Here is a 15,052-nt window from a genome sequence, read left to right as displayed (position 1 = left end):
TATGCAAACGTATGTATATTTACCACTGGGAATCAATTAACACCACAAATATCATAGCAGTGAGTGTTTACCCCAGAAAAGTTGTTTAGCCCGGTGGCAAGTGTCTTTTTTGACTTGGGCCCAGCCGGGGGGGCCAGTCACAGACTTATTAATGTAGAGCCCAATAGTTTCTGTGAAAAAATGGAAATCATGGATACAATCGCAAAATGGAGAATTTAAAAAAGCTATAAGACACGTTTTTATAGGGCACTACATTAAGTCAGCGCTTAAAGCTAACTGGAGATTTTAAAATATGACTGTCTAAGTTTCCAACTGAGCTGCCTCGCTGTAACTGTAGTAGTTTAAAAGAACATATTAAAATACATTAAAATATAATTCCCAGTGGCCTGGTGGGGGGCAACTCAGGCCCGGTGGGCCACCAGGCTTGCAACACACTGGGGGAAACCCTGGCAGTGTTTCTGTTATCCAGTAGTTATCGTGCACATCGTTGTGCACATCAATGTAGTTTAACAACAAGTTTAAGTCCGGAAAAACAGCTTAATGCTCTGAAAAAAATACGTTAATAGTGCAAAATAAGGCACACAACTTTTCGGACAACAATTTGGCCTTCCTCAGGTGTCGACCGTATAGGTCGATTGTGCAAGCAGCTTATAGCGCCCCACAATTACGTTTCAATTTAGATGCCGACCTCTCACGGTTGAAGTAAGATTTGATACTATGAATAAAATTGAACTGAATTGATCTCCAACACACGCTTTGCTCCTCTACGTGGCGGTGTAAGCCATCAGCTCTGCTCTGCTGCTTTGCCATGCCTGTTGCTGGACTGCTCTCCCGAAAACAATGCTGTATCCGCTGCAGTCACTTGCGAACCACTGCTGCTGCATTTCATGGGACACACTTACCGTATTTTTCGGACTATAAGTCGCTCCGGAGTATAAGTCGCATCAGTCAAAAAATGCGTCATGAAGAGAAAAAAAACATATATAAGTCGCACCGGACTATAAGTCGCATTTATTTAGATTATAAATACAAGAGTTATTCAACTACACAATAGCACACAGAACAATACGCTGAATACGGTAGGTGTCCGGTATGTTAACGTAACACATTAACAGTTATTGAACTATACAATAGCACACAGAACAACTAGCTACCAGGGCGTGGAGCATGGAGGTATTAAAAGGCGTGGAGACGTAACTGCACCGTGAACGAGCCCCTCCCGACTCGTTCCTCCAGCTCTGGCCGTCTTGCTTTCAGCCCACGATTAGCCGATTAGCTTTCTTTGTTTTCTTCATTGCAGTAAGAGTCACCTTTTCGCCAGTCTCCCTCATAAGTTTCTCCCTCATTTCAAACTCTCTTTCTGCTGCTCGATTACCGTTTTCGGCTGCATATTTTACTACCTGCAGTTTTTTATCTCTCTTCTTTCTCAGTTGTCTTTAGGAGGAGCGTTCTGGTTGTCACAAGCCTAGAGCGCCCTCTCGCGGCTGTAGACGGCAATGTTTTCAGTATAAAATAACATGTAAAAACATGTTAAATTATATATATTTTGATATATAAGTCGCACCTGACTATAAGTCGCAGGACCAGCCAAAGTAGGAAAAAAAGTGCGACTTATAGTCCGGAAAATACGGTACTGCCATTTACAGTAGCATCCACCTGTACGCTGTCAGTCTTATTTTTCTCTGTGGGAAAGTTCATTTCGTTAAAGGTACTCTAAGCGATGTCATGCGTTTTTTAGTCACATACAGCAAACCTATCCTCATTATTCGCGAGCTGCCGTTCCAAACTAACTAACTTCTAAACACACTGTAAAAAAAAAAAACTGCAGTCTCTGTAGACAGCCCAGGGTCCACAGACACCAACAAAAACAAAGTGGTCCAACCAGCGGCCTGTTTCACACAAGCAGAATATATAAATCCAGGATAACTGATAAAGTGAGGCTTGACCTAGTCTAATCTGTGCATCCTGGCTTGGTGCGTTTCACGAAGGCCGAGCCAGGCTGAGGAGGAGCGACTAGGTCGAGCCAGGCTGAACTAATTCAGATAGATGCGCGTCCACGGCTTTCCTCAAAAGACCGAGATCGATCACAGATTTACTGATGCCAAAATGGAGAACACGCATTGTACATACTTCATACAGATTGAGCATCAGCTTCTTGTGGAAGTATGACGACATGAAACACAGTATTTGTATGAAAAGAAAAGAAACACGGCCGCTGTAATGCAACAGTGAGAGAAAGCGTAGCAGATGATCACGGACCGACTGAATGCGTAAGCAGCCTAAATATATACATTAACGGAGCACTGCTCTGAATTGAACCCGTCATAATCATTCCATTCAAGGATTAGGCTACTAATCATTTGCACAAATTAACAGTTGTACTCTTTGCCTTAAAAGTGAGCAGAAGATAATGTTACTCAGGAAATTTACCATGAAGATCAATTTTCTATAACGCTAGAATATCTCTTTCACTCTGTTCCTCTCTCTCTTTCTCACAGGCTACAATATAAATTTCCTAAGTCATATTAACTTCAACTGCTCGCTTTTAATGCAAAGTGTACAACTGTTCGTTTTTGCAAATGACAGTGAATCATTGAATGCTTTCAGTTAAGAGCAGTAGTTCATAAATGTATATTTTTATCATTAGTCATTATCATCTGTCCGCTATTATCTGCCACACTTTTTTTTGCGTTTGTTTTATTTTTTTTTATAGAGGACGAGTTTCCTTCTCTACATATTATATGCGTTGCTCCCTCATATATATGGACATAGAAAATAAAGACACTGAAGAAATTGGACTCTAAAATCTAGAAACTATAAAGAGAATTAAGTGATAAATTCCATGCACACTGTTAACATGAATGGAACAGAGTATTTTCATCAGTTATATCCCCCCAGCAAAATATAAGGTCAAAAACCATTGAGGTGTCCTCTTCCTGTTGTTACATGAATTAGTAGCCTACATCACTAGATAGTTACTGGTCCAGTGAACTAAGACTATCATTTGGGAGGATTGTACAATTACGATATGTTCTTAAAATTGTACAATCCTTACAAATTATAGTCCCAGTTTACTGGACAACACAAATTGTGTGCTAAGAATGCCAAATACAATGTACATGGAAGAGGAACAAACATGATCCTTATTTAAAACAAAATTAATCAACTAAAATAATTCAAGGGCATTGGTCAACTATAGAAATGTACAGCATTGTATGTATTGCCCTTAGTAACAGACTTCATTTAAAACTCATTTGAAATGTTATCAGCCTTTTCTAATTATCTCAACAGCTGCCATAATATATTCATCAAACTTCTAACAACAATATGTGAACAGCAGTCTTCATACAGCAATATAACAGTAACAATGACTGTCACATGAATAATTATTTAAAAAAAATAATGGTCACAACTTTAAATAATATCAGTAATTAAATAAACAGCAATATGCACCTATTGTATTTTAATCCAGGCTGATAAGAACAGGGTAAAACCTCTGCTGGGTGATCAGAAAAGGCTCCAGGATTAAATAAGTCCTGGCTGTTAGCCTGGTCGGGAGCAGGCTAGCTGTACAGAATAAATCTCCATGGTGATTTATGTGCCTCCGCTTTCGTGCTACCGAATCAAGGCTTAATTCATCCAGGATAACTGGGAAATCCCGGCTTAATCCCTTACCTTGGTTTTGTGAAACAGGCCCCTGGACCATGCAAACATACACAAACCGTGTTCCAGTGTTCAGCCAATAACGAACAAGAAGGATTTGGGTGGGGGAGGGGTTAGTGCACTGAAGCACAGAAGGGAGGGAACGGGATGAGCGAGCTACTCTTCGTTTTGTTTGAAAAGACTTTGAACGTCAACAAGAAGTAACGTCACCCGACATCGCTTAGAGCACCTTTAACATATCTCCCCAATCCCAATTGTTGCATCCCTGTCGGAGAGTATCAATTCTGCTTTTACATCTTTGCATTTTATTGTTTTTTTATGTTTAAGTTCAAATTGCAACAAGACAAAACTAATTAAATCAACACAATCTAATCAGCTTTGTCTGATCTCTGTCCTCCTCTCCACTTCTCCCTTCCACCTCCTCTTTCCAATTCCCTCTAACTCCTGACCTCCATACGTCTCCATCCTCATGATCCCATTACTGCCTCCGTCCTCCCACCGCCAAACCCTCAGACAACACCCAGGAAGTGACTCTGACTAAAGGTGCCAATGGCCTGGGCTTCAGCTTCCTAATGTGCGAGCTGGATCCGCCCACTGCGGACTTTGGCAGCCTGGTGTGGATAAAGCAGCTTTTCCCCGGCCAGCCGGCAGAGCAGAGCGGCAGGATCCAGGAGGGAGACATCCTGTTGGCCATCAACGGCCAGTCACTCAAGGAGCTGTCCTATCCGGTATGGGCAGATTTAAATGAAGTTCATCCATTCGTCTCTACTAACGTCATTTAGTAATCCTTCATTTGCGTATAGGTGACAGGCTTACTTTTCTTTAATTTACTCGTTATCGTTTGCACCAGGATGTATCAGTTTGACACATGACTGTAAAAAATGTTTAACTGAGCCCTTTGTCGTATTATAATCTGATACTGTCGCCCGTCTTTAATGTGACAAGTATGATGCAGTTCTGTGTAATTATTGCAGGATAGTTTAGAACTGCACTGGTTCACTATGGCAGGCCTCTAACCTAAACTGGTTCAATATTCTGACCATATTGCACCTATATCTGCATTGAAATGTATAATTTCTGCTTTTATTTGAACTACCGCTGCAAAAGATGAATTTATTCATTACTTAGTTGTAGACTCTTAAATCAGTCTGCAACTATTTTAATTATCGATTAATCGGTTTTGAGTCATTTTTATGACATTTTTTATGAAAGAAAAAGTAAATTCTAAAGTTTCTTCACTCACTAATCTGAATATCTTTGAGTTGTGGACAACATATGAGGATGTTATCTTGGGCTTTGGGAAACACTGATCTACTTTTTTCATCATTTTCTGACAATTTATAGACCCAACAACTAATCGATTAATCAAGAAGATAATCAACAGATTAATCAACAAAGGAAACTATTGTTAGTTGCAGCCCTAATTTGAAATATTGTGGATTGTTTTTTCTCTCATGCAATGGTCTAAATGTTTTTTAGAGGCGAATCAGATTATCAAGGAAATAACGATACGCGATTAAAAAAATGTTAAAGATCTGCTACAACAAACGTCAGCCAGAGGAGGAAGGAAGCCTGTGGTGGTGCGGTCTCTCGCCAATATGCAAATTATATGCAAATGACCCGTAAACCGCGCCCTCTTTGTCCCTCAGTCACTGAAAAAAGACCAACCTCAAGAAAAAAATTTAGATTGACATTGAAAAACCGTAATCATAATGTAATCGTAATGCACAAAAATGTCAAATTTAAATAATAGGATTGTGAGATTATAACTTTTTGATGTTTGTGTTTTATTTTTTTCTTACCAAACTTAACTTAATATTTCAGATCAACACTTTTCAGTGCCAATATTTGTTGTTTCTATTTTTATTTTCAATACCACAGGTTACTGTCACTGTTCTAGCTCCATAGAATGTAACGTACAATCATTCAAGTACTGTGCTTAGTACAAATTTGAGGCACTTGTACGTTTGTACTTTTGAGTATTTTCATTTATTTCAACTTACAGTATATACAGTACTTTTTACTCCACTACATCTCAGAGGCAAATATTGTACCTCTTACTCCACTACATTTGTCTCACAGCTTTAGTGACTTGTCAGATGACTAGCTTTCATATTCCCAATGTCCAGTGACTTGTAGTTCCGTAGTGGCGGCGGAGAAAGATGCGAGCGAAGCCATTCGTTCCGTTGTGACAACTGCGCCGAATATCCAGAAGTTAAAGCCCAAGCAAGAACAATCTTTGCAGATGTTGTGGCCCGTGCCCCCACAGGGTTCGGGAAAAGTGAGATTTTCCAGCTCGCTCCGTTAGCGGTGAAGGAGTTGGCTAGGGCGAATGCTAGTGATGCTAAGCTACCGTCACGAACCAAACGTTAGCGATTGGTTATGGCAGATCCAGAGTGGCTCTGGACAGATCCAATAGTTTTAAACTTCAACAGAGTACCCGCCTTCAAGGAAGTTAACACTGGTCAATGGAGATAAGCCAGACTCTCTGTACAAATGAAATGTACCAGAGTCTGGTAGGACCAGGCTAGTTTTCCTGCACAATGAGTACTTTTACTTTGCATACTTTAAGTACATATAGCCGATAATACTTTTCCTTGAGTAAGGTTTCGAATGCATGACGAGGTAGCACTTTAGTTTTCACAGTGCTCTTACACTGCACTGTAACTTTTATTCTTGTACTTCATGTCTGTCTTATTCTGTTTTTACATTTTTTATTGTTTTTAATTGCTCGTTGATGCTTTATGTTAAGCACTTTATATTGCCTCCATGTTGCTGAAATGTGCTACACAAATAAAGCTGCCTGGCCTTGCTGTTGAAAGTTCTCTTCTCTGTCTCTAGAGGGTGCTAAAGCTGTTCAAGGCTTCACCACCCGAGGTCCGACTGACTCTCAGTCGGCCCCCACCAGGTACACACACACACACACACACACACACACACACACACACACACACACACACACACACACACACACACACACACACACACACACACAAATTCAAACATGCATACTCCTCACCCATTTGTCTGTTTGTCTGTAGGGATCCTTCCCTCCATAGATCAGTTTACTGGCATCTGAGTGATGTCACAGTGTCATACAGCACCAGCATCAAGGGATGCTCCGAAGCAACGCTGTTCTTCCTGATCAGTCAGGAAGTGATGACTGACGCGGAGGACACATTGAACGACAGGGGTGTTTGGATCAGTGAGTGAACGGATCTCACCGATAGACTCCGACACTGCTGAAAGGTCAGTGACGTTCCACAGTGTGACGTGATGTCACAGTGTGTTCTGACCTTCTTTATGACCAGACAGAGTTTGAACTATTGAGGGTTGCCATATCAGATTGTCATCTCTTGTAATTGTCACACAGACTCTGGCTAGCATGTTTTTTTTTCTTCTTCTGATTAACAATTTTTTTCAATGTTATAAAGGTCCTATGACATGCTGCTTTTTGGATGCTTTTATATAGACCTTAGTGGTCCCCTAATACTGTATCTAAAGTCTCTTTTATATAGACCTTAGTGGTCCCCTAATACTGTATCTGAAGTCTCTTTTATAGACCTTAGTGGTCCCCTAATACTGTATCTGAAGTCTCTTTTATATAGGCCTTAGTGGTCCCCTAATACTGTATCTGAAGTCTCTTTTATATAGACCTTAGTGGTCCCCCTAATACTGTATCTGAAGTCTCTTTTATATAGACCTTAGTGGTCCCCTAATACTGTATCTGAAGTCTCTTTTATATAGACCTTAGTGGTCCCCTAATACTGTATCTGAAGTCTCTTTTATATAGGCCTTAGTGGTCCCCTAATACTGTATCTGAAGTCTCTTTTATATAGGCCTTAGTGGTCCCCTAATACTGTATCTGAAGTCTCTTTTATATAGACCTTAGTGGTCCCCTAATACTGTATCTGAAGTCTCTTTTATATAGGCCTTAGTGGTCCCCTAATACTGTATCTGAAGTCTCTTTTATATAGGCCTTAGTGGTCCCCTAATACTGTATCTGAAGTCTCTTTCCCGAAATTCAGTCTTGGTGCAGAATTACAGCCACTAGAGCCTGTCCCACAATGACCTTTCCTTAAGACGCCATTTATGGGTCTGTAGCTTTAAATGCTATTGAGGAGGAGAGAGGGGGGGGGCAAGGTGGAGGGGGTGTGGCCAACTGTCATGCTTTGCTTATTTGCAAACCATGATGTCTCTCTCTTTCTCATGGGTGGGCCAAATTCTCTGGGCAGGCAAAGCAGAGAAAGGGGAGGTAACCTTGCTCCTTATGACCTCATAAGGAGAAGATTCCAGATCGGCCCATCTGAGCTTTCATTTTCTCAAAGGCAGAGCAGGATACCCAGGGCTCGGTTTACACCTATCGCCATTTCTAGCAACTGGGGGACCATAGGCAGGCTGTGGGAACTCATATAAATGTTAAAAAAACTCATAAAGTGAAATTTTCATGCCATGGGACCTTTAAGACTGGCCTGTTTTATTGTTTTGTGAAGCACTTTTTAACGTGGAGAAAAGTGCTCTATAAGTAAAGATTATTTACCTCAAGTGAGTAAGTAACTAAGTAAGTAACTAAGTAAAATGTATTAATAGAACGCTTATCACAGATAAAAATCACAGTGCTTTACATAAAAACATACAAGATGATACATAAGCTACGTTCACACCGCAAGTCTTAATGCCTAATTCAGATTTTTTGCTCAGATCCGATCGCACAGCGAGGGTTATAGAGGTAAAAGTCGCATCAAATTAGCCTTGGTTGTTCGCACTGCAGCCGCATTGAAAAAAAAATCTGATCTGGGTCTGATTCAGGATCACATATGGAAGTGGCCTGTATCTTTGAAGAAATCGGTTCTGGGCTAGATTTGAGTGTTCACACTACTACAACGTAGCACACTGGAATATCTTAACCAACATGCTGTGACATGACACAAGATTCACCACAGCTTTTGGAGCTGAATCAGCGCTTGCGGTTTGCCTTGTCTGTAGTTTTGTTTAACCGTAACTTTTCAAGTCAGTTGTGTACTGCAGCTTCTAACTTATGAATAAAAGTTTTGTCTTGTCTGTTTTCCAGGCATACTGAAGAAACAGTGACGGAGCAGGAGAGCACAGAGGCTGAATGTGGATGGATTCATGAAAGCAATAGTTCAACACAAATGTGAGTTACTGGATAAGGAGGGAAGATAATGGCATTGTTAAACACCTTTAATGCATACGTGTTTCTTTGGTTTGTATTTGACTATACAGCTGATTTAATCCAGAATGTATATAATTCATATACAACACTTTAAGCTCTGACCTCATCAAACTCCCAACCAAGAATTGACCTGATATTTTCTTGCTATTTCGACGCCTGAATGAATATTTTTCATTATTTCATAACGTTCACTTTTGTGGATGGAAAGGTGTCTGAAGGCGTTCCTAAACAAGATATTTTTATGTGCCATCAAAAGTAAGGGCTGTGCAGGTTTTCACATAAACCAAACACAAATGCTTTTAATCTTACTGATTAGTTCAGACTGTCCTCACTCAGAAAACGGCCGTATAGGTCGATTGTGCAAGCAGCTTATAGCGCCCCACAATTAAGTTTCAATTTAGGCGCCGACCTCTCACGGTTGAAGTAATTATCGCAAGAGCAGAACGAGGAAGTGAGGTGACAAAAGTATGAGAGCGCCAAATTCGGCGTAAGGAGCGAGGCAGGTTTCACTCAGGAGACCGGGGTGTGTGTCCCGTGTGAAACCATAATTCAACTTTCGTGAAATGAATTGAGTATTACGGACCTTAGTCCATGATGCAGTGACATCACGTTACATCATCACTTTAGTTGTTTTAGGTGTCCAATCCCTGATGTTTAACCCAAACTAAGGACTTTTGTTCCCTAAACTTAGGTACCGTAGTTCCGTTTCACAACGTTAACTATGTGTTTAAAACTGCGGTCGTTATGTTAAATAGAACGGTCACATGATTACAATTTCACGTATTGCGGTCACATGTTTAAAACGCTGCATAACAAGAAACCTAAACTATTGGTCGTTATGTGCTGCATGCTTAACGGTCATATATGTCGTTTTGGGATTCTTGGCAATCAACCGATTCTGTCGTTGACGAGGTATGAGGACGTTTTGGAATGCTTCATTCTTTTGTATGTGATATAAACATGAAAATCAATACGATTATCTCTTGTTGTTGGAGGTCATGCCTTGTTGGTTCATTGCAATGCATCACACAATCGTACCAAATTTATGGGCAGAGAATCAGAATCAGAAAAATTTTTATTGCCAAGTATTTTTTTTAACACATACAAGGAATTTGTTTTGGTGTTGTTGGTGCACATCACACATTCTCTAAATGGAATATTAAACAATGTAAGTATAGGTATAGACACTATAAGTATAAGTATATGTACACAGTATGTATTGAATTAAAAATAAAGATAGAAATAAAAAAATTTAAATTAAAAAGTATAATAATAATAATAATAATAATAATAAAGAGCAAAGAGCAAAGAGCATTACAGTAGAGAGAGAACAGTGGCATGAAGAGCCAGGTGGAGAGTCAGTCACCCATACTTTAACCACATCAAACTTATACATGATCCAAACCTAAATCTAACAATTTTCTAAACAGCATTTGTAAAATACATCCAAACATAAGCATTTTTGTTCTCATACCTATGTAACATTTCAGGTCAAAGAACACCTACGTAGAACTGGTTTGATCCATAGTTTAATGTAAACTTCTGCTCTCTAAGGAGCCTTCATTGTTAGCAGTTCATCTCTTAGCCACATGGTGGAAGCGTGGTACTACAACTGACAACATTTCCCCTCTTCGTATTGCAAACAGTAATCAGTGTCTCGCTTCTCAATTAACAGCACTTCATGTAAACAAAAGGGAAGCTAATAGCGTTATTTTCTTTTCTCTTCTACAGGAAATCCAAAAGAGGCATTTTGCTGACACCGAAAGAATAATGATCGCTGCGAAAGTTGTTGAGGACACAAAAAGTCCACAGAGGTAGAGAATATGTTGCATCGTAAAGTCATGAAATTGTCAATGCCATTTTTCTTTCATTAAAAAGGAATTTAAACTTTTCTTTGTGTTGGCAACTTCTTCTGTGTTTCAGCCCCCAACACATTTTCGTGTTCAGAAACACAATCAATACAAACCCCCATTTTCACACAAAAACAAAAAGGCATTAAACTGAGTCTGACCCGAGTATGGATGATCCAGCAACAAACAACTCATTAAATATCACACATACACACACACACACACACACAACTCCCTGGGTGAGGAGCCAGTAATGGCCCCTCGTAAATAAGGGTTCCTGTATTTCAGTGAAACCCAGTAGTGCATCTGGATCCCATCAGAGCTCGTGTTCCCGTTTGCAAATGATCCCAAATGTTTCTAATTATGCCAGTGGAGTCGGCACGAGGCTGTGTGAGCACTTGTGCGTGTGTTTTTCTGTGCGTGTAATCGCCCTGACGGACACGCACACCCATGCACTGGCCTCTGTTTATTCATGAGCAGGATAACAGAGATGGACAGCGTGGTCGCGACTTGTGCAGCCTCGGTTTAGGTCAGTGCACGTGACGATGACTGATGAGTGAAAGATGGGGCGGAGATGGATTTTTCTTCAATGTCTGCTGACATCGCTGTCTTCCTGCTGCGCTCAAGTGATTTCCAACCAAAGGGTGGCTGAGGTTGCGGGTTTTTTTTTTTTTTTTATCATGCAGCCATATGTGGAGTATCTACAGTGAGAGAAAGTTATTGGTCCAATCCACAGTGAAAAAGACCTTCCTTACATTTGGATTCATGCAATTTACATCTTGTAGACCAAGCATTCAGTATGCAAGACCTGCATCATGTTTAATGCATGGGAACTGTTTGAGTCTGAGGGTGTGGATGACCCTTTTTCACTGTGGATCTAGCATCCAAACTGTGCAAATGTGATTGTTTGCACTCGCATTGTGTTGTTACAACCTCTGAGGTGCGTGACTGCACACACCAGGGAACATTTTATTAAGTGCTAACAGAGTATTATGGTGGACTTTTTCTCTAGTACTTCACCATAGATGAATATGCTGGAATTGAGCCACTGTTAACTATGCCAAGTGTTGTTTAAGTGTGTAACAAAAAGCATGATTTAAAAAGAAGAGAGAACCATTTATTTGCCGGTAGACTTTTGCTATTGTATTAAGGAAAATTTTACCAGCGTTGCTGTTTCTGGTGGCGTTACCAGACAATTGATTGACTCCCTTCAACCTGACGGCTGACCGTCAGCAGGAAAGCCAGTCGGACTGACTGCCTCCCCGAGTTGGTCGAAAAAGTGCCTCGGAACACACGAAGCGACGCCGACTTGAGCGTACGTTCTGCGCGTGCGCGAGACTTAATACGTCTCCATAACAGCAGGCTGCACTAATCTGTACTGCCGTCCCAAAAAATGAAAACCGGCAGCTGATTGGACGAACGCGTCACGTGGGTCTGGCTTCTCCCAGATTTCAAACCCAGACCATAATGGCGCCTGGTTCGGCTCTCATATTTTATGAAACAAGTTCACCGAAACGTGTTTATGAAAACATTTTAAGTGAGATATAGCCCATGCAGTTGCTGAATCTGTCTTCATTTCTAAATGACAAAGGTCAGTTTAAAAGATTTCCGTCAGATTTTGAGAGACGTTAGTCAGGCTCATCCCGCTCGTCATTTCCGGGTTAGCGCTCCACCAATCAGATTGGCCATTGAGTCAGACTGCCCGCCTTCCGATTCAACATGTCAAATCGGCCCAAATGAAGGCCTATGGGTCCTCCGACTGACAACGGCACAGAACACACCGAACAGACTCGGGTCACCGACCTCGGCAGACTGTCCGACAGCCAATTATCAGGTTGGTGTGTTGGGGCCTCATCACATTTTTCTGGGATGTCTCTGAATTTCCATGAACTTCATAAAACAGAGCTCTCTGGCTACCTTTTATTCAGAAATGTGTTGTACCTATTGCGTGAATTTCTTAGCATTTAAATTAACCAGTAATGCACCTCGCATAACTGTTCTAGATATTAAAGCTGTGTTAATCAATATATTTATATCAAAACAATGGGTCAACTGACTCATTGTAAAGGGAAAAGGATCACTTGTAGTAATAAACCCACAGAGAACTAGAATGGCACGCCAAGGAATGCCCTATTCCACAATGTTAATGCAGTGTGAATTTTCCTCAGTCAATTTTCCTAATTCTTCCGGTTATTCCAGCATCACATGAATGCAGCACATGTGCCTTATCTCGCAATGTTAACAAATGTAAAAAATTATTTGTTTATCCGTCCTGTGATTCGGATCCCCTTGTAAATGTAATGGGTTCTTCCTTGGCCCATGCTACACCCTTCCACCAACATTTGGTCAGTAGTTTTCCCATAACACTGCTGATAGACAAGCAAAGCAAAAAAAACAGACAAACTGAACCGAAAAACATATCCTCCTTGGCGGAGGTAATTATCACCAAATGCCACCACTGCTATAAAAATGTCCCGCGAATAAAAAGTTTTTTTAAAAGAGCTGGGAATGACAAAGAAGAGGATGTTGAGGAGCTAGCCAACGTTAGCTTGGAAGAATCGCGGCCTTCTACCAGCTACACTCAGCCACAGCTAACGGTGGCTAACGTTAACTTTAGCGAAGTTGTTGTGGAAAAAGACAGAGATGAGGCCGGCGGTCATCAGCATTACAGAACAAGGTAATGGCCCCTCAGGTACCATCATCTCTGAAGACCCTGCACTACGGGGACCGATTACAGAGACCGTCCGGGAGGAAGTTATACCCAGAGGGATATTAGCCTTTCAGAATCGGGCGGCTAAATGTCCAGCATCTCGGTGGGAGAACAAGGCTGGCGGCAGAAAGACCCGCTCTCTCACTAACGAGACACTGACCCGACACCTTCACAACGGTGAAACGGTATCACGGGAGTGGATTCTAGATCACGGTCCACCGGAGACATTTGTTGCGTTGCCTGTAAAGTGCTCCCAACACACAGCAGCGCATGTGTAGTCGGGTTTAGCGAGCTGCTGAGGGAGCTGGACTTTGAGGATTTGATCTGCGACTTTGCAAAGAAAAAGACAAGAAATTAGAACTTCTAAAGGTAAGAGCTATTATGCTATCTGTAAATTGAGTAGGTTATTATAATCTGTTGTGACCGTGTGACCAGATAATGTACATATTTTGTTTAGTTTATTGAAAAGCCATGCATATCAGACGTATTGCATCATAATTTTGTGATGCTGCTATAGGCCTGTATGAGACAGTTGTCAAGTGCAGTAGCCTATATGTTGGCTTTTGCAGTTTGTGAAGTTGCAGCTGACTAAGTGACTGTTATTTTACAACCTGCGCTCAGCTGTGTTGTGTGATGGCATTGTTGTATCTTCAGTCAATCACGTTTCAGAATTACTATTGTGCTTTCTGCTTGGGTGATTTTTAGTGAATACTATATCGCCATAGTCTTGAGCCATACAACGCTTTGGTATGATTTAATTTATTGTAACATTGTCTTGTGATGTGTGAGTCAGATGGCAGTACTTGGGTTATTGAACTGGAAAGGCATACTTGATGCCTGCTCAGCTGGACTATATAGTCATTCATCTTTTTTTTTTTTTTTTATTTTTTTATTCGATAGTGACAGTGGATAGACAGGAACGGGGGAGAGAGAGAGGGAATGACACGCAGCAAAGTGCCGCAGGTCGGAATTAAACCGGGCCGCTGCAAAGGAATCTTTTGACCAGTAGCGATTGGCATGTGATTTAATGCATTAGTTCGATACCGATACCTTATGTAGCCTAGCTACTTCATGGAGGGGGGGGGGAGGCAGAGGTAGAGTCGTTCTGCGCACCCCCCGCCAGCACCCCGCACCCCCTGCTGAAAATGACTTCCCGCGCCTCTGCGTACAAACAATCAATATCTCTGTCCGGCGTCCAGGGTGGCAGTCATCCGAGGTCCAGCACCCTACTGCATATAACGGGAGAGAGTAATTAGACCAGCGACAATCAGCTGAGTCAATTAACTCACCTGCATGGCACTGTCCTAACGAGCCATCCCCACACCTTTCTCCCCTGCAGATGATTGCAAACCACGCTCACCTCCACACCTCTGTAGGCTAGAGCTGTAATCGCGCTTTACAAGTTAGGCCCGACAAGGCCCCAGTCCCGACAAGGCCCCGAGCCCGACAAGTACATTTTGATTGACAGCTTTTTAAACATTATTCAAATGTGCGCACGTACACAGCTCTTTTGCCTTTTGTCAAGAATGAGTCATTTCTCAATTTTTTTAAGAAATAATCCGTTTCTCGTCCTCAGCATCCATTTTCGCGCTAATCGAAACGCATCACCTGACCGCTCATTTACCGCGCAAGCCC

General features: G+C 41.4%; 1 protein-coding gene across 3 annotated transcripts in view; it reads left to right on the top strand.

Annotated features, from left to right (window-relative positions):
* frmpd2 (FERM and PDZ domain containing 2) overlaps window positions 1-10,721 on the top strand; it is a 38,830-nt gene extending 28,109 nt beyond the window's left edge. For all 3 annotated transcript variants that reach the window (XM_028568068.1, XM_028568066.1, XM_028568067.1), the window contains exons 26-30: window positions 4,177-4,391; window positions 6,505-6,571; window positions 6,705-6,912; window positions 8,735-8,818; window positions 10,589-10,721. In XM_028568068.1, the coding sequence (XP_028423869.1) occupies window positions 4,177-4,391; window positions 6,505-6,571; window positions 6,705-6,742 (320 nt within the window). In that variant the 3' untranslated portion in view covers window positions 6,743-6,912; window positions 8,735-8,818; window positions 10,589-10,721. The remainder of the gene's footprint in view (window positions 1-4,176; window positions 4,392-6,504; window positions 6,572-6,704; window positions 6,913-8,734; window positions 8,819-10,588) is intronic.
* Window positions 10,722-15,052: the final 4,331 nt, after the last annotated feature.

This window comes from Perca flavescens, chromosome 21 (genome assembly GCF_004354835.1).
Source record: "Perca flavescens isolate YP-PL-M2 chromosome 21, PFLA_1.0, whole genome shotgun sequence".
NCBI classification, from domain to species: domain Eukaryota; kingdom Metazoa; phylum Chordata; class Actinopteri; order Perciformes; family Percidae; genus Perca; species Perca flavescens.
This window is presented reverse-complemented; position numbering and strand designations above follow the sequence as displayed.